General features: G+C 39.8%; 1 protein-coding gene across 3 annotated transcripts in view; it reads right to left on the bottom strand.

Annotated features, from left to right (window-relative positions):
* The window catches only part of grid2 (glutamate receptor, ionotropic, delta 2), a 658,916-nt gene extending 640,031 nt beyond the window's left edge, over positions 1-18,885 (bottom strand). For all 3 annotated transcript variants that reach the window (XR_009783115.1, XM_061729310.1, XM_061729311.1), the window contains exon 1: positions 18,364-18,885. Coding sequence is in view for 2 of the 3 variants with exons in the window: in XM_061729310.1 (XP_061585294.1) it covers positions 18,364-18,451 (88 nt within the window). In the remaining variant the exon portion in view is untranslated. The remainder of the gene's footprint in view (positions 1-18,363) is intronic.
* Positions 18,886-20,356: the final 1,471 nt, after the last annotated feature.

Here is a 20,356-nt window from a genome sequence, read left to right as displayed (position 1 = left end):
AACATATGTAAAAATATCCATTCTGGTTTTTGATTTATTTATTGTGTTTTTCCGGTGTACATTGTGTAGCTCCCAATTAAGTGTGTGTGATATTGTACAGTACATTGATGACTTTCTGTTTCTGGTGTCTTATAATCCTATAAGGGATGGGTCTTCGGACATGACACAAAAATAAAATTCATTCATTCATTCATTCATTCATTCATTCATTCATTCATTCATTCATTCATTCATTCATTCATTCATTCATTCACTTCTCGTTGACAGTTCTGTATTTCAGTTAACTCAAAAAAAAGATATCAGAGAATAATGCTCTGCCAGTACTTAATATTTGATGTACCAGCTGGGAAATCTGATATTTAATTTGCACTCTTAGTATTCTTTTTTTCCCAGTTGAAAGTTGGAAAAACTAATTCACCATTTGTTACTGAATCCACCATTAGTAATAAAAGTGGTTCCAGAGATTTAAATAAACAGTCACACAAACCAATCAATAAAAAATTGATTTAAAAAATAGCTCGTATAAGCAACAGTTCTAACTGTTAGCCCCCCAAAAACTAAACAGAAGGGATTAGACTGACAGTCCTGGGTTTGTGGCGTGACAGACAAATTTCAGCATGTATAACATTTGTTAGAGCCAGCTGGCTGTTACTGAACCATTTCTATCTGTTCTGTGACATTTTAACAACCTGGTGCAGTCCGTGCATCACTCGCAATGAGTTTGCACCTAGAAGAAAGATCAGTACCAAATGTTGGTGGCCAAGCTGCAGATGGAGGGGGGGTGTTTAAGTATTGCCAGTCAGTCATGTATTTTTTTTTTTTTATATGTGGTAGTTTCAGCTTGGTTTGCAGAATATGCGCTGAGATTAGACACTATATCCTTTCTTATACAACAATAATGCCCTTCAAAAGTTATTCCTGAGTGTATTGGGAATCCAAACTTTTGCTTGCATTGTACAAAGCTGTAGGACTAATCTCAAACAAAGCCCACCTTGCAACAAAGAAAGGAGAAGTGGGATTGAGTGGCTCTCTTCAACTCATTAAAACTAGTTGATTCGAGAAAAGATGTAACTTCATATTTGAAAAAAGGAGGGGTGGTACTCTGTGGTATTTAAACACAAGATGTCACGGACATTTCCTCTAAATCGCAGAAAATAGGGCCAACTTGTGAAAACAACCATACAACCATATAATTCTCCTCCACAAATCCAAAAAAAAGCCAACAATCAAACAGGCAATGATTTGCATTTTGCTTTGGACAGTATTCAGATCTGACTTGGCATTCCTTTATCCAAAGCCATGTGTCGCCGATTTAATTTATAGATTAAAATAGATGTCACTCATGCCAAACTAGTCTGGAGTTGTGTTGTCACAATGACCACACGGACCACTGACAAGGTACATGTTTTTGGTTACAATCATGTTAAACTACTTTAATAAAAATGATTTTTTTTGTCCTTTATTTGCCTCCAGTTTGTTGCACACTTTCCTCCCTGAGATCAGACTGATCATGCAACTTAATTAAATGATCCAAACAACTTTAAATGAACACTCACATTGTTGGCTTTGAAAGCATCTCTATAAATACATGCAACACTTAATTACAGGTTTATTTTATCTCAGAAAGTGACAGCAAAAACTGCCAGACAAAACTTCATCACAGTAGCATGAAATAATAATAAATATAGACAGAGCTTATTGTTCCAATTGTACGTATTTCTCTCTGCAGCCTGCCTTTGCAAGAAAAAGATCAAACTTAAAAAAGCTCCCTATAAACTTGATAAAAGGCCAGCGACAAATCAAACTTTACTGCATAAGCACCACTTTAAGACATTATTTCTAATGAACATTAATAATAATGAAATTGTGTTGAGCAACCTCTGAGTGGACTTCATAATGTTGGCACACTTTTTACATTTTGTGACCTCATGCCACTGTTTTTCTTCTATCAAGAAAGCATCGAAACAGTTCTACAGCATATCTACCAACACAGGCTCCACGTGCAAACAGATGCAGGTAGGCACACCAATCTGGGCATACAAGCACTGTGAAACACATGCAATGTATGCCAACACACACACACACACACGAGTGCACAGATGCATATTAAAGAATACTGTACTTAGCACCGAGCAGTGAGATGACCCTTATTGTGCCCACACATACAGTGAGGGGGGGATACGCACAGGCCTGATTTGGTTTGACTGCACAGTAATACTCTGGGTTTAGATGGCTGTCCAGAGTGCATAACCCTCGGCAACGTCACTGAGATGGAAACAGAAGATGGTCTGTTCTCATATTCTGCTGAGCTGCACTGCTGGACAGGAAAGCCCACGATAGGAGTAGAGTTTAGTTGTACGTGTGCATTATCATCTGACTGTCTATGTCTATCACTAGCAGTGCGCAAGAAGAGTTTGGTGTATTTACTGACAAACGCAGGATGACAGGAAAAGCACATCTGCAGGATACTTCCACTTCAAGCACAACTCAAAAAGCCTGTGTGAAATTTGTTTAATTGCTTTTTTTCCGTCTGATTTAAATCACAAGAAAAATCTGAGGATTCGAGTATGTCATGCATATCGTATTGTGCTACATATTAAAGATTCAGCATTTTTCCTGTCGTAATACTGTGGTAAGCCTTGTTGCAGTGTTTCGCTCAATATTGTATTTCCCTTGATGTACAGTATGGTGGAAAATTTGAAGACTAATCCATCGTTCACGTGCTTAAAAGTGCTTCTGCAGAGAGGATAAATCTATGATACAGTACACTGGACATGACAGCTGCATGACCATCAGTTAAAAGTGGAAAATGTGAAAATGCATTCCCTACACATCTCTGTTTTGTTGTCCGAAGATGACTACAAATGTACGTTGCATCTTGACTTTGGAGCTTTACTGTCTAGCAACTTTGATGTAAACAAATCCTCTCTTCTTCTCCCTCTCACCACTAAAATTTGATGAACTACCGACCTACTGTGCATGTCCTGTTTTGAGCTCTGCCAGCATCTATGAATCTGCGTCTATGATCGTGGGTATGTCTCTGTGGGAGAGCAGCCACTATAGTTAATGCTATTATTATAATCATTATTATTATTAATGTTTTTATTGTTTTGTTTTTTTTTTGTGGGAGGGGGGCAAAACACAACTCAGAGTGACCTCTCCTTTCAGGCATTTGTATGCATACACTGAAGAAAAAACACCCACTCATTTTCTCTCCCACACACACCAACGCGCTTCCAGGTCACCGGAAATCAGAGGAATTAATAAAAGCAAAAAACAACAATATCCTGATGATTAGAGCTGGGACCTTCAGACTAAAGAGGATTTACAGCTTAACTTTTTAAGATTTAGCTACAATACTTATGCCCAGGACCACACTGTAATTGAATAAGACATTTGCATAAGGATTACCAGTGCCCACTTCTAATTCTTTTGCAAAGAGATATTTTCAGTCAAGTGAAATAATGGTCATAAAGAACAAATACAAAGTATGCACATGGCCACCCTTAGTCAGATGTGCAGTGAACAGGTCAAGAGTAAACACATAAAGAAATTACAGATCTGCTTTTCCAAACAGCGCTTCATGACTTCTATTTATGCCCAAAACACAACTATATTTGTGGAGCATAACCGTTCTGCTTGAAGCACACAGCACCCCCTGAAGTTATAAATACAGAGTCAAGGTTACACTTCACGTAGCATCTTATTACATCTCACTTTATTGACGAGGGTGGAGATATGAGAAGAATAAAAAAGGGATAATATAAATAATTAAATGCATCTGCATCGAGCTATCCTGTATTAAATCAGAAGGAATTACCTTCTTAGCTTTCTACAAATGGAAGTAATAAATAAAACAGTACTTCAAAAAAAGCACTTTCTCTATACCCATTAAGCAGTTCCTCTTTATAATCGTCATCTGCATCTGGAAGTTGTAAAAAACGGATTCATGCTATATTAGTACCACTGTAACAAAAATAATAAAAAGGGGCATTTTAGGTGACATAAATTATTCTGACTGATAAAGTTTGGACAGTTGTCAGAACCTAAGGTGACAGATAAAAAAAAGACTTATTCAAGACATTAAGGCGTTGTTGAAATGATTTAGAGGATTTTCTGTGCTGAAAGTAGCAAAGCCTTAAAAAAAAAAGCCTCAGAAGTAATATATTTACAAGATGCTCCCTTTTATAAAACTGTATATGGACTTACACAAGAATTTGTTTTAAAGCCGATGTAAATTCAACACTTAACCGAAGATATATCCGCATGAGCTCTTATCAGTATTTTGTAAGCACCACAGTCATGTTTTTTCAAGTCAAACTTTGAAGGAATTTTGGATTATTTTAGGAAGTGACATCCAGCTGTTGTGTCTCCCGGCCCAGTCGACAGCTGCGTATCGCTTTACAGCACCGTCCATCTGACACATCAATAACAATGACACTACACTTCACATAGCTGGACGTCACAGTAGAGGCGACTACGACACTCAAGAAAGGTAGGAAGGAAGAAAAAATGTGAACGAGTAAGACACCAAACAAGGAGTAAATAACGTATTAAGTTGTAAAAGCAACTTAACTTCCCTGTTAACAAGGGAACCCTCTGAGCTAATAATAAATGCAAAAGCTCCTTTGTGATACTTTAAGTTTGCCTAACATTTTAAAATGCTACAGCTGAACAAAACAAACATGTAATTACTAACACATTGGTTGGATTACAGCGTTTAGTTTTAACAGAAGAAAGCTCAAAATTCCTGGTTCAAAAATGCACGGTAGTAAGTAAACTTTAGCATAATTTAGCATATTATTTATATGATTGGTGTTGTCAACACCAGCACTGCTTATATAATAGCTAAGTTTCTGTATTTGTGATTGTATATTCTGTTGGAGTCCTCGGGGACACACAACAAATATCCATGGTTTGAAAACAGACTCATTTTGGCACAACCTTTTCTTGACTTAATGTATAACTGAGTACAGCTATGTAATATTCTGTCTGAGGGGTTCCAGTACTATGAATTTGTGAAGCTGATTATGTAGTACGCTTTACTTATTCACTGAGAATAAACAACAGATTACAAAAAAGAAAAAAAACGAACAAGAGAATACAAGCTTGATGAAAAGAAAAAGCGAGGTGTGAATTCCCCTTTTGATTATAGGTCAGTAGATGGTTAAAGAGCCTGGAGTGAGAAAAAGTGCATGTGTAGTAGGACAGCGTGTACAGAAAAGAGAGAGCGAGAGAGAAAAAAGTAAAATAAGAGAAAAAGTAGGTAAAAAGCCAGGCCAGTATCACATGAAAAAAAAGGAAAAGCTGCATTCGTCCACATCTTTAATACAAAGCAGTGTTAACAAGAGAGTTAAAAGGCAATTGCAATGTTTTACTTTTTAAAAAGGGCATGGGTCCCTTATTTCTTATCATTTATTTTCGTTTCATTTATTTAGCCTTTATTTATCCAGGAGAACCTCGTTGAGATTAAAAAAAAATCTCTTTTTCAAGAGCACCCTGGCCACGACAGAGGCGTTTAATGTAATGCAAAACTCATGTTTCAATTTTCAAATGAAACAGACAGGTAAGAGTTTCAGAGCCTTGAGAATTCAATGTTCTTATACATTATTGACAATGTGTCACAGTTTCACCTAGTGCAAAAGGTTGATGTAGGCATACAACAATTATGGAGCCCAGAAAGTGAAGTATTTTTACAATTTCTAATGCCTTACTGTGAAATTGTCACACTGTTCACTGTAGACCCACGTAACTACACATTCTGAAGGGTTAGTTAGTTTTGAAAGCATAAAGTTAGAAAGACAAAGAGCCCAGAGGGTTTCCTCAGACAGACAGGTTCTAATGATGCTGACTCAATAACAAAGTCTTTGGTGCACTAAGCACTGTCTGTTACAGAGCGTTCACTGCAGTAAGACATTTCTTTGGAGGTTCTTGGTTTGGAGTCCCATGAGAAACATCTCTCCGGTGAGCAGGATATGAAGAGCAACATTATATGGAAGAAGAAAAAAAAGGTGGTTTTTATTACAAGATCTACATAGATGTGCACCGATGTTTCGACACTCCTGTCACACAGTTTAAATTTATTTCAGCACTAAGTTTTATCTCCACATTGTTTACATATGAATTCCATCATCTTTAAATTAAATACCTTTTTTTTCTTCACAAATTCTTCTTCAGTGAGAAAAGGTTATATAAAGTTTGTTCAAGTAGCAGCCAAAGATATGCCTTGAACCCTGTTTTATATAACATTTAAAAATCTAAATTCAACAACACAAATGCGGCATGGAATAGCCCCAGGAAGAGCTACCTAGGCCGTGCACTCGACAATGTAAAATGCAAATGGTATACTATGTCAGTGCAGAATGGGGAAAATTGTGCCAAATTGCACAAATGCAGTGAATTTATATGGATTCAGTGTCTGATTCACTCAATGCAGGAGCTTCCCACACAGAATTAAAGCTAAATAATTCAATAATGTTCACCCAATAAAGGCACTAATGTAAAATGAACATGGAATGCTCAGAAAGAATGCAAAGCATATCCATTTCCTCTCTCGACGATGTGCTTGACACTTGTTCTCTCCCACTCTGTACAAGGTTGCAAGCCCCAACTGCGATTACAGCATCGCTGGGTACCTTATACAGGCATGTTTGATTGATATGTACTTGATGGCGTAGGTGTTGTAAGCCTCTGCAGCCAGATCTGCAACCTCTTGGCAAGACATTTGCATTCTTAGTTTCTCTTTTTTTTTATACAACCAGCTAACTTCTCACGAACTGAAAATAAGGTTTGGATATCGCAAAATAATAATAATAACTACTATTTGAAATCAGAAGGACTTTTGCGACCATATTTTGAATAGTAAAGATGTAAATAAAGAAAAAGACACAAAAGCGAAATACACCACAGGATGCTAACCTATGTTGGTAAAACTCACACTGTTTACATGAATCTCACTTTTGCTCATAAGAAAATCATCATGGGTCAATTTGAATGGTGTGTTGACAAAGACTTGGGGGACAGAGAATAAGTCCAGTGCTTCCTAAGGAGATAATAATGCAAGGACTGAAATACCTTCCCATTCAGTTCAGAAACTTTGACCAGGTCTTATCATGGCTACCACTGAGATATTTTATTCAACTCAGCAAGGAACCTTTCCCAAGAAGAAAGTGAAGAAAGTATTTGATTCAGCCCAGCTATATTTATTCATTTTCTACTCAGTTGTTCATTATTTTTGGCATGGCTTACCAGCAGATGACACATGAGCGGTGCTGCTTCTCCTGCAAGCCCACGTAGGTGAAGGACTTCTTAGTTCACAAATCAGGCTATGTTGATTTTTTTTGGGGGTCACAAAGTACACCTTTTGAAGAATTTCCAAGGCACCCATATACAAATAATCAGACGACTCAAAATATGCAGAGCAATATTTAAACCATTCAGCAGAATATCATTATAATTTTTTTAAACTTAGGTTGAGGTATTTATTTAAAAAAAATAAATGTGGAACATTTAAATATATATTATGTAAGATTAAAGTTTTCTTTTTTATAAACATATGTTTGCTCTACTGTATTGAATCAAAGGTCTTTTGATGTATTTGTTGTATCTATTTTTATCTCATCATCCTAAACAAACATAACCAAAAATCTGCATCATGATTAGTTAGTTTTTCATAGCTTTAGTACAGTTGTTATTGCGTTTTGTTTGCGACAAAAAGACCCCATCGAACATGGACATTTAATTATCTGCACCCCAGTTAGTAAACATCAAGTAACTGCAGCACTAAATACATTCACAGGTGAACTGAATGCCACTGATCATCACATTACAATACTTCCCTCTGAAGGGAAGTCTGATCCTGGCACTTTGTTGCACGTGACTGAAACCTCCATGACAAGAGCACTCCTCAGTGTCAGTGGCCTCACCCTTCATGAGATTACATTGAAGTCATCTGTAGTTTTAACTTAACACTAGCTCTATTACCACCCATTTCACAGTGTTTCAGGTAATAAAGACTTCATTATTGCCATGAAATTTTACTTCCACCACTTTGCATGTCATTTAAGGTCTTAAAATGAAAAGCATAAATACATACCTAGTCACATAGAACATGTCTGAAGTGGTGTGATACCTATTCAATTGTATGATGTTAGATTATTCAGACCAACATTTTATGTAATATTACTTGACTTCGTAGAATAACAGATGTCGTGGGAGGATGTACTCTGAGTCAGGTTAGTCCAGGCATTACTAAACACACAAAAGGTGTAGCTACAAATGTATCCTGAATTTGACAGCTTTATATAACCACCATGAAATCATTCACTGGTTGGTGGATTGCCCTCTTAAAGGCTTAAGTTTGTCATTTGGCCACCGTTGTGTGGGTGTTCTGAATTCAAAAGGGAACATGTTGGGATTGTGTCTAATTCTTCGACTAGTTTGGTTAGTTAGGTGTGTTAATGATTTATTCAGTCAGCGACAACAGGTATGATGGTCAAAATAATTAGGCTCAAAAGAAAAAAATCATAAACTTCAATGTGCATTGTACACATCTGATGAAATAATACATTAAGCATTTAAAAATATATGCTATCAGGAAAACGGATATTTTCATTACAACAAAAAATTACTGTAATGTCAGACTCTCTTAGTGCACACCTGGGCACTAAGGCACTAAGGCCCGCAGGACACTTAAGATCTTGTCAGATTATCAGTCTCATCAATCATCCTAGGACAGACACGAACTCCAAGCACAGTAATTTGGCGTTGTACTCTGTGATAACCTTTAATTATCAATGCAAGCAGGAATTAAAGTAGTCTGGCCTTACTTTTCTACATACTAAGACTATTTTCTACATGTGTAAAAATCTACCTACAAATCTCTCACATTTTTATAGGATTTTCTTTTTCTACACCCTAAAGAGACACTGAAAGCTACAATCCAGATGGGCACATGCAGAAGGCTTTGTGACACGTTGCCAAGTATGTCAGGGAAACAAACAAACAGCGCATTAGAATTATATGACAGCGATTAGGAAAGCGTTTAACACCTCTCAGTTCCAATGTCTGTGTCTGTAATCACTGGCAGCACATTAGACGGGTCGGGAAGCTGGGGGGGTTAATAGGAACTAAAGCAATGGAGGGCGGAAAGCAGGGAAAGGGGTGAGGCAAACATAAGGAGATATAAATAAAAGGTGCAGGGAGAAAAGTATGCCACTCTGCAAGAAAACAACAGAAGAATGATTGGTGGGGAAATGGTGGGTCAGGGCCATAAAGCTGAGGGGAGAGGAAAAGTAAAGGATGAACAAAACAGTTAAAAAGCAAGAGAGAAAATCTTATGGAAAAGTTCATTAAGTTACAAGAGAAATGAAAAGGAACAATACAAACAACAGATTTTTTAAACTACAAACTACAAATAGGAGCCCAATACCAGCACAGTGGATCTGTGTAATCAGAAAATATGAAAAAGCACTCAACAGAAGGAAGAGCACATGTGTAAATATACACACGCCACTGAATTCACAATACTAGCTATGAACTTTGCAGATGGGGCTCAGCCAGAGCATATGCTCACACAAGGACTGGAATCAGAACTCTGTAATATTAACAATACCAACTTAACTGTGCTGGTACTACCAAGCACCTGGTCATAATAAAGCAATCTATGATGTATTTCAGAACATGAAAGCACATCATCATGGCAAAGTAGAGCAATTGTTAAATTTCTAAAAGGAAGAAAGAAAAATTACAGCTTGTCCAAAACTGTTTGATGAAAACAAAAGGGAGAACGTTTTTTTACACATACATTTATTTGTGGCAGGTTCACCACAATAAACCTTTGATGGCAGCAAAGTGCTTTTCTGTTTTTGATGTTGCAGATCTCATCTTAGCATCCCGACTACTTTTTCCACAGTACTTCTCAACGGACGCAAACATATGAGAGCAAGGAGGAGATTTTTGGTCATAACTTACAATGCCCCAGTTGGTAAACACCTCCTATCAGCTGTCGGGTGAGGTGGTACAGAGGTGGTGATTTGAGCTTGTTTTACGTCCACATAACTTGGGCACCGTGCATTCATTGGGTTGACCATGAACACCAGACTATTTTAAAAGCGACTCTTAGGCCATCCGTAGAACACCAAGAAACTGGGTTGTGCAACGGTTTGGTTATTCCAAATACAACAGGAAATGTGCAGTAGAATGGATAAAAGAGAAAACAGGGTCAGGGTATTACAACAGCCCAAACAATGCACAAATTCAACCATACTGGAATGCTGTGGGTGGACCTGAAGAGAGCTTAGATATTATATGAACCAATGTGGCACAGAGCACAATTAGTGTTGTGTTTTCTCTTTTTATCAAATAATAAAAACTGATTTTTATCAGAGAAGCCAAAAGAGAAGCAGCATAATATACTGTTTGTCCAACTTCTTTCAACACTGTAATTAAGATAAGATAAAACTTTAGTAATCCCAAGGGAAATTCTGGTGCCGCAGATAGCAAAAAGACAAGCCCAAATGTAAATAAATGTACACATTTAAGTTAAGAATAAAATATACTACAGTATATAAGAGGAATGAACAAATTGGTACAACATAGAATAAGAAATAACATCTACAGGGTTATTAATGAAAATGTTGTAAACATAATGTAGACATATGTTCTGAAGTTCTAAAAGTATAAACATATATCTGCATATATGCAAATGAAATAGTAACTCCCTCAAACAAAATGTCATATGTAAACAGAATGTATTTGTAAGGTAAAGAAATAGCTCCATATGGTTTCATCCAATATTTGGGAAAAGGTTTAACAAACTTTTCAATATGAAAAGAGGATCATCTGAGTGTCATGGCAATGAATGTCAAAAGTCTCAAACACAAAGTAAACTGGATTAAACTGCATGTATTTTATCCTACAAAATATATGTTCAAGTGACTCTATCACAATGTTTATGGCCAAATATAACCATTAAAATAAATATAATTAGTAAAAGTTTTTTTTTTTCCCCCTTTTCCCTTCTGTACATTATTTTACAGTCAAAGAAAAAAGATTCTGTAACAGTAACTTTTTCTGCCATGTTACAATTACAGAAATGTGTGTGCATCACACACAAGGGTGCACATTTATCATGCAGCCTTGTTGGAACGCCGGCTACTCATCCGTTGTTGCAGAGGAAATAATTGAGAGAAGTGAAAGGCGCTCACTTTCACGCATAAAAACATGAATACATACGCTGACCCATGCTGTTCAGTGCCGATAAACACATGAAATGAGCACTTAAAAATGTCCATGCTGAAAACGTGCAAACTCCTTTCTGTATGTCCACAATCACACACGGATGCATGCCTGAAATATTCACACAGATGAAATATACTGTATATGAGAAGAGACATTTTATGCACATTCAGGAAGCCTTCTGCCCCAGTGAGACAAAGTGCAGATTGCTGCAGGACCAAAACAGCATTTGTGTTGGCGGAGAAACAGTGAACAAGACCATAAAAAACATGAAAGAGAGGGAGAAAAGGGAGTGCAGCTGCTCCACAGAAGGGCTGAACACCAGACACAAACACCCACGTATAGTACATCTGTCATACTGTTGATGCAAATGAAATCCACAAATGTGCACATGCAATCTTGCATACTCAAAATTGGCAGTCGCCCTAGTCTTTAGTCTGAAAAAAAAACACTATTTCCCTATTTTTTTCACTGTTACTATGCTCACAGTGACCTAAAGTACACTGCAAACTAGGCATTCTTCTAAAAGATGAACTTTTCCACAAAATTCATATTACTCTACTTTCCCTGTTTGCTCTGCATATTTTTGTGGTTGTTGGTAAATGGAGTGTTTTGTCTTTGAAATGCCTATCTAAATTTGAAAAGGTGCATTTGAAAATCGCTATATTACAGTATGCAGTCACAGTATGCAGTCACAGTGACACAATATAAACAAGTGCAAAATGTCATTATGCCATATGGTTAAGATGCACTTAATCCCCCGCATTCCCTCAAATTCATATCAGTGAAAGCTTTCAGTTACATTATCCATGAAATGCTGGATAAATCTGCACTCTAAAACTGGACTTGATGTGTCAAATGTGACACCAATTTGATACAATATTTTAAATTGTCTTAGTTTAGGATATAATGTTAAAAGTATAGCACTGTGGACAAACAGTGAAATCCAGGGTGGAGCGAGTTGCCTTTCTGTGTCGAGCTTGGATGACTTAACCTGGGTTTTTCTCCGGGTACTCTGTTTTCCTCCCATAGTCCACAAGCATTCATGTTGGGTTGATCTGTCATTACTAAATAAACTGTGATGAGTGTGCATGGTTGTTTGTCTCTCTGTGATCCTGTGACAGACTAGTGACCTGTCCAAGGTGTGCACCAGGTCTTACCCAGCGACAGCTGGGACAGACTCCCGTCCAACTGTGACCCCGGACGGGACGAAACAAGTACAGAAAATGGATGGATTGATGTTTCTGTGCTCACAGAAACAAGTACAGTACATTTAAGTCAATCCAAATAAAAGGCAGGTTGTTACTTGTTCCACTGGACAACTAAGGGATCTTTGCTTGAGATGGTGTTTGCCACGTGCCAACCGGGTAAGCACACAACGTGCAATACAATCATCAGGGAACAAGGGCCTGCATTGCACATGTCTTTCCCCGGCCATCTGGTCTTTTCTATAATGGTGAGAGGAAGCACCTTGGGCAGGGCTGGCCTGTCTCTCCTTTCACTGCTCTGTAGTCGCCCTCTGACAATCAACGCCCCTTCTTCTCACAGCTACCTGTCAGTCCATCTCAAGCTCAGACAAAACATACATTCTCTCCATCAATCTCGGTGGCCTGGTTAAAAGTTCTGCTTCAGTGAATAGGTACAGATGTCTATCTTTACAAGAAGACACAGAACAGTCTGGAGTTCCAGTCAAACACACAGAAACCCGACAACAGTTTGGATCCCTGATTTTACGTCCACATAAAACACTTGTGTTCATGCACATGGAAATATGAGGTATTAAATCCTCCAGATCACAGATAGCATGGAGCGGTGCGCCACTCTGATATATAACTCAAAAGATATGGAGCATTTAATATACACCGTGTATCCCCTACCCAGTGGAACTAGTGATTAACTGTAAATAGAAATGTAAATACAAATACAAACTGAGAAGTTTAGAAATCCATCTCCAAAGCCAGGAAAAAAAACCAGGACGGCTCCAAAGTGAAAGAAGAATTGGGATCTGCCATCGTTACTCCTGCCCCTCATTTGTTTGTTCAGCTTTTTGCAAGTAAATTGCATAAATTCTTCTCATAAAACCAGCACCACTCATGCATATCTTGCTTGAATCCAGAAATGTCTACATCAACCCAAGTTCTTTCTTTATAGCCTGAAATGTATGTGGTTTTCCGTTTACCCCCGTCTGTCACCTTTATAACAACATATTTCCTTACATTTTAAACGGGGACTTCTTCTCCTGGAAATCCAGCAGAAGGTTGGGTGAAAAAAACTATTTTGAAAACCAAGAATCAGTCCTTTTTCCAAACAGTTATGAAGGGCAATGATTCTCAGTTGAAAACAACTACATCTGTCGCATCTAACATTCATTGGAGATGTGTTTCCATAGAAAAGAGGCATCAGATTATTGAAATAAAAGAGTAGACGACTAGAGAGGTAACAAACAGATGCAGTTTTAAGATGATGTGACGTTTTAAGATGTGCCGATTTTGTGTAGCCACATTGATGAACAGACGTTTAGAGCCTAACCGATCAAGAGTACCATCAAAGACAATCATAAGAGTCTCAAATGTATTCTGCACAAGGACATGTCAGCACGTGCAGCTAGTTTTACAAAGAAGCTACGCTGAAAAACGACAAGGACGAGGAATACTGCGACAGAGCTGAAATCTGAACATTACTTAGTCAGTCAGACAGCTCAAATCCACAGCAGAACTCTGGCAAGTTTGCCAAGACGCTTAAGCAACCCGTCTGTCAAGTGTCTGGAAAAAATATGTGCACAGGTGCACCCGGGAGGATATGTGCTGCTGCTGGATGGTTTTGAACGGTTTTATTTATTTCATTTCTTCATTTTTTTACCCGCTTAATTTTAGTGACAAAAACAACGGAACATTCTATGGCCTGGATTCTCTTTTTCAGTGTCATTGCAAGTACAAATATTTTCTGCCTCAACTTATAATTTCGGTTCAATTGGTATATATTATTTGGTCACACTTGTCTGCTGATGGTCACAAATATGCATACCTTAATGGACAATACAGATTATTTATAAAGCAAAGCAGCCAATGGATCTGATGAAATTAAATGTAGAACTAAAGGATCCAATGTGGCTTAGCTTCAATTAATATATACAAGTATACTTGTTTCATCTCAGAGCTAGAATATATGTATCTGTGTCCACCAGCAACCTCCAGCATTGTTTAACATCATCCATATGTGGCAATAGCAAGTTGTGAGATAAGACCTACAATAGATATAGTTCATATCTGATGTAGTGACTGTGCAAATGTAAAACTCGTGATTTTAACCAGTTCAACCAGGCTGAGGGATGAGTCAAGCATCTAATCTGTAATGTATGATGATCCAGCAGATGCATGACTAAAGACTAATGAGACTCCACAAAAAGAAGTGACTTTGGCCACCTAAATCACAGCACACACTAGAACCCTTCCTGTCTGCATGTATCTCTCTCCTGCTCCCTTTCTAACACGCGCATGCAAAATCCATAAGAACTGCCCTCATAAAGCAAAGAGCAATTGGCATGCAGAACGCAAGACAGAGCGGGCCAAGAGGCAAGCGGACTGCCCCTTTCCCTCTGCATGCTGATCATTAGAGAGACAAAGTGGGGAGAGCAATGGAGAATGAGGAGAAAGGAGGAGCGAGACGGGCGAGGCAGTAGTGCCAGCTCCCCAGCGGCTCAATCACATTTAATGTCTGGACAGAGCAAGATGAAACTGTCTGCTGGTCACTGCTGTTAATATCCCCAAAATAATGGCAGCTCTCTTAGAGAATGACAGGCTTGCAGTTTTTGAAAAGCTAAAATTATATGATGGCGCAAAGTCTGCCTTTGGCACAGTCTCACACTTTCCGTCTTTCCATCTTTTCTCCTTTTTATGCAATATATACTTCCAATGGCTGTTCTCTCCCTCTCTCTATTTTTCTCTCTCCTCTCATTCCATCTTTAACAGCAACAAAGGGATTAAAAAGGGATTACTTCTGATATATCAATGTGATGCGCCTGCTGAGTATAGTGCTTTCTTTTTTTTGTCCTTTCTCATGCAGTGCTAAGTCAATATGAGACACATACACACATGCATGCATACACACACACACACACACACACACACACACACACACACACACACACACACACACACAAAGAAGGAGGTCAGCATTGCAGAGTTAGAGAGGATGGAGTGTGGAGAAAGAGAAACTTTAAATGATGTACAAAATCCAGCCAGTGTGGCCTCTACTTCAGTAAAACAAGACCGATATTCTTATGGGAAAATACTAAACTTTCTGTGTTGCTATTCTTGTGTCCAACATATTCATAAAACCCTGATTTATTGGACATTTTCAAGGTTCAGTATCAACATGAAGGTGAGTAAGAATGCTTGAGTGACAGGGTGTGTGAGAGAAAGAAAAATAAAAAAAAAAACAAGAATTGTTTTGGGGGTGATAACCTTTTGTTGTGATTCAAAGTACTTGTGGCTAGCTCGGAAATGAACTATTGATTAGAAATAAGGCGGAGGGAGCAAAAGGAGGGGGGGGGGAAAGGCACAATGACTGAAACCACATCCTCTAACCGGCCACCCACAATCTGTCCTCTAACAAACATAGACATATCCTTGTCTATGCAAAGATATAACAAGCCAGTAACACAGGTGTTAAATCGAGTTGTAACTAACCAGAAAACAATTTGAGACAACCTATAAACTGCACACTGGCTTCACAGTTCCTCTCGTTAATTGGAAACCATTCACTGCTCTGGTTGCTCTGGTTTTCACTTGACAGCCAAGAATGAGTGCCTGGGTTTCCTCATCATTTATGTCATTAACTCTACATCTTAGACATATTGGATTTGTCCGGATTATGATGCAAATCTGACGTGATTTCGGAGCTTCTGTATGTCTGACGTCAGCAGAGCTCAGTTTTACTCATTTACTGTTATAATATAATGTACTATGACATAATTCATCAACGGGTGTGGATGCTTTTTGCTTTGAATACTGAGCATATAAGAGCCGCTTGTGTTGAGCCTTTTAATGCATACATCGGCTCTGTGTGTATTTGGGTGAACAAACTGATTGTTTATGGTTATAATGGCATTAAACTGTGGAAGCCTTTCAAAAATATATACAGTGTAATGTGTTTTCAGAATTGCTATTCATCAAAGGTTATTCTATGATTATAAGTTAATGGTCAGGTTAATTAAAAAAAGTCACATCTTCAAAAAGCTTTAAAGGCTAATAGAGAGATGATTCATTCAAAAGAAAGCTTATAATGCTCAACTTTACACAGAGACGATGAGATTGGATGTACAAAAATGATGACAAAATCACTAAGCTTTGAAATGACTAAAAGACATCGGTTTCAGAAGCTACCCAGAGATGGTAGTCTACACATTGTCTTAGTCCCGGTAAGCCTTCAGATGCTTCATATTTCAGATGTTATACTTGCACTGCAAAAAGTCTTATCTAAGGAAACTCGCAGGCTGTGAGGAGATAAGGTTTCAGAGGCTTGCTGTGAAACTCTTGCCAAACATGAGGCTGCTGCTGTGATCAAACCATCCGGTCACAGGGCGATCTGCCTAACTGGAGGATTATACTGCCACCCCCGTAGGACCAGAACCACAATCTACATTACAGTCCTGTTGGATGAAGCCTCTGTACAGACATCCAACTTTACAGTGCCAAATATTTCTTCGGCACCCAATTGTAGGTAATATTCACTGAAGTGTGCAGGAAACTCCTCACCCCATAGCATATGCCATCTTAAATATTTGGTATATTATGCTCTCCACTGGCACTTCCCCTTGTGCAAATTAGGGATTACACGTTCACTTTCACCTTGACCAAATCGCAGTCATTCATTGTTGTAAGTCTGATCTGAAGCATCTGTTTGGACAGCAGCCCAGAGAACACCTCAACCTGATCCAGATCTTGGCAAACGGTGTTCAGGTAGCCACTCAATTGGCTTATGTAGTGTATTCTGACCCTGGCCAGGTGATTTACAAAGTGTACTTTTTGGAGGGAGAGGGGGGGAGGGGGCATAATGTCACACACGTGGGTGTTTCGGAGCATGTACGTGGGTGTTGAAGTCGGGATGGGATATTCAGTGTGGAATGCGGTCAAAAAGCGATTCAGCACGCACAGGTGCTTATCTTTCTGGTTTGGGTGTGCGTGTTTGCGCACATACCCCCACCCCCACCCCCGTCCTAGGGCTGGAGGTGGTGCCACCGTGCAGGCGGACAAGACTACTCTCCTTGATGCTGAAATGGAACTCAACGCAACAGTGCCACACTATGCCGATGTTGGTGGACGGCATGAAAGAAATAAGGAAACACCAATGTACATATAAATGTCCCCCCCCCACACACACACACACACACACACACACACACACACACACACACACACACACACCCGCCCGCCTCTGTCACTGCAGTATAGCTCAGGGAGGAAAAGTCACTGTGCTCCAGGATGATCTATACAAAAAAAAAAAAAAAATCACAAAAAAATCCGCGCCAGTAGCCTACGTTTCCTAAACCACCTGTTTTTTTTCGGACACCATCTCCCCACCCGGGCGTGTGGTGGAATAGTCAGACTTCCAGGAAAACGCTGCAGTCTATTAATCCCGTTTTACTTGACATCACCTGCCTCCAATAATGAAAGAGACACGACTGGCGTTAATCCACCACGGATGGACCACTGCTAAGCAACAGCTTAGTTTGCACTTGCAGCTGACGCACGACGACCTACAAACTAGAGCAAACTTCATTTATTTCCCCCCAACAATGTAAATGATGCCGCGGCAGAGCTCCAGCTCCAGCTCTGTATTGTGGCAGCAACGTTTAAACGGCTGGAGCCCCAGTGACAGCATGATTCATCCTGCGTGCATTACAGAAAAGTCAACTTGATATCGCTGTGCGTCAGACAATACATTGTAGTAATGATAATAATAATAAATAATAATAATAATAATAATAGCAACAAACAGAGCTAGACTGTGATTTCAGCAGAGCCGCACATGTCAAGGCTGAACCCCCAGTGTGTTCCCTGAGACGCGCAGAGCCCATAGCTGTGGATGTGATATGGATGAGTGGGAAAAAGCGCAGTAACTTACCGATGTGGATGATTGAATCCGAGAGCACCGACTCCCACTCCTGGCTCAAAAAAACAGCAACAAGCAGCATAGCCAAGATAACTTTCATTATGTCCACAGATAGGCTATCTCCTCTGGATTAAAAAAAAAAAGGAAATAAAACTACAGCTTCAACGAGTGAGGGCGAACAGAGTTAAAATCCCGTAAAACGAGGCTTCTTTAGTCCATTTAGGGTGTTCAAAGAAAATCTCCGGTAATCTCTGCGGCGATGTGGTCTCTTGACGTTCGTGTTGGTAAAAAAAAAAAAAAACAGAAAGGGACTCCCGTGGTAGTCAGTAGACTGGTATACCCTGTTGAAATTCCTTCCAACACTAAATCATATTCTGGGTGAGTAGAGAGACGCTGATCTGCAGTGAAAACACACCGCATCCAAAACGCCGACGCGTCAAGTCGAGCTGAGCTGAGGGGCTTGAACGATGTGGCCGATCATTTAAAAGAAATGAATCTGTAACCATTCGATAGCACAACGGAGGGGGAAATCTTCTTATCTTGAAAAGCAGTTGTGTTATAATGACCCAAGATCCCCAGCCTTTCTGAGATGTGGCGACGCAGTTCCCCCCCACCCCCCCTGCACCAGCAGCCCAACCACCAGCGGCGGCAGCAGCCTCAGCGGACCAACACCACCAGCAAAACTTCCATTCCTCCTGGGGGATTTTGGTTGGCTTTTTTATTGCTCCTTCACTTAACTACTCTTTGAATATCACCCTAAAGTCAGAGTACGCAGACGGTGTCGCAAACGACTTTTGTTGAAGGAGGAAGAAAATGCCAAAATGATGAAAAAAGAGCCTTGTCACATGGCAGAACCGCGGAGAGGTACCATATTATTCCCAAAATGGTCTGGAGCTCCCTGTAGCGACGGCAGCGAGACCGGGGCTGAGTGGGAGCTGAGATGTTTCAGGAAAGAGCCATCCAAAGACACAGTTCTTTTTTTTTCTTTCCTTATTTCTTTTTTCCTGCCCCAGGAAAGAAAAATTTAGGCTGTCTTGGGCAAAAGCTGGCCAACCAAGAATGCGCGCAACGACGCTCCGCGGCTCGTGCTCAGTATGCGGGTATCGCATCAGCCCCAGCGCGCACGGTGGCTGGTAGAGAGCAGGCAGTGCTGCGTCCGTGCGGGATAGAGAGAGACAGAGAGGGAGGGAGAGAGAGGGGGAGGAAGAGAGGAAGAGGAGGTTGGGGGCGTTCAAGGGGGAGAGGGAGGGGGAGACCCGGGAGAGAGAGAGAAAAGCCTGAATTATGGTTCTGCGTTAAATCGACGCAGAGCCTACGCCGTAGGGTACGCGGCGACGCGCACCGTACGCCGTAGGCTCTGCGTTGGTGTAACGCGGGACCATAAATCAGCCTAAAGAAAGAAACAGGCTGCAAATGTGAGCAGGAGGACTTGCCAAGCAGGGCGCGCATCTACTGTCTGGAATTACCTTTGTGAAAGCGAGATGAAATGGGAATCTCGCACGGGGCGGGGGATGCGGAGAACAGTCTAAAAGAGAGACAGATGAAAAGAAAAGGGGGTAATCTGCCAACATTAGCGCTGTCATGGGCTCTACGAGCAGCCATTGACATGCTGTCTACTAAGAGCTGATGATGGGTGCAACATGATTATTGTCCTAATTCTGTATGGGTTTTAGTTACCCCAGCCCTGCTTCATTATCATTTATTCCTGTATTTATGCACTTAAAATTTAGAAATGCTCATTATATTTAAGGTTATTTTAGTGTGAGTTCAGTAGAATCCTGCATATTGTCAGGATTTGACATTTCCCTGTTTTGTTTTGTAAGGCCATGTCCCTGAGTTTCAGTTCTCTTGACCCTCCTGTTTCATCTGCCCTGATTGTCTGCACCTGTGTCTCGTTATCCTTTGTGTATATCTAGTCTTGTCTTTCCCCTGCTCCTCGCTGGTCCGTACTGTTTGCTCCTTCCATGTTCTCCTCGTCAAGCTTACCCAGTTTTCATGTTCATGT

The sequence above is a fragment of the Cololabis saira genome, chromosome 9 (assembly GCF_033807715.1).
Source record: "Cololabis saira isolate AMF1-May2022 chromosome 9, fColSai1.1, whole genome shotgun sequence".
Classification (NCBI taxonomy): domain Eukaryota; kingdom Metazoa; phylum Chordata; class Actinopteri; order Beloniformes; family Belonidae; genus Cololabis; species Cololabis saira.
This window is presented reverse-complemented; position numbering and strand designations above follow the sequence as displayed.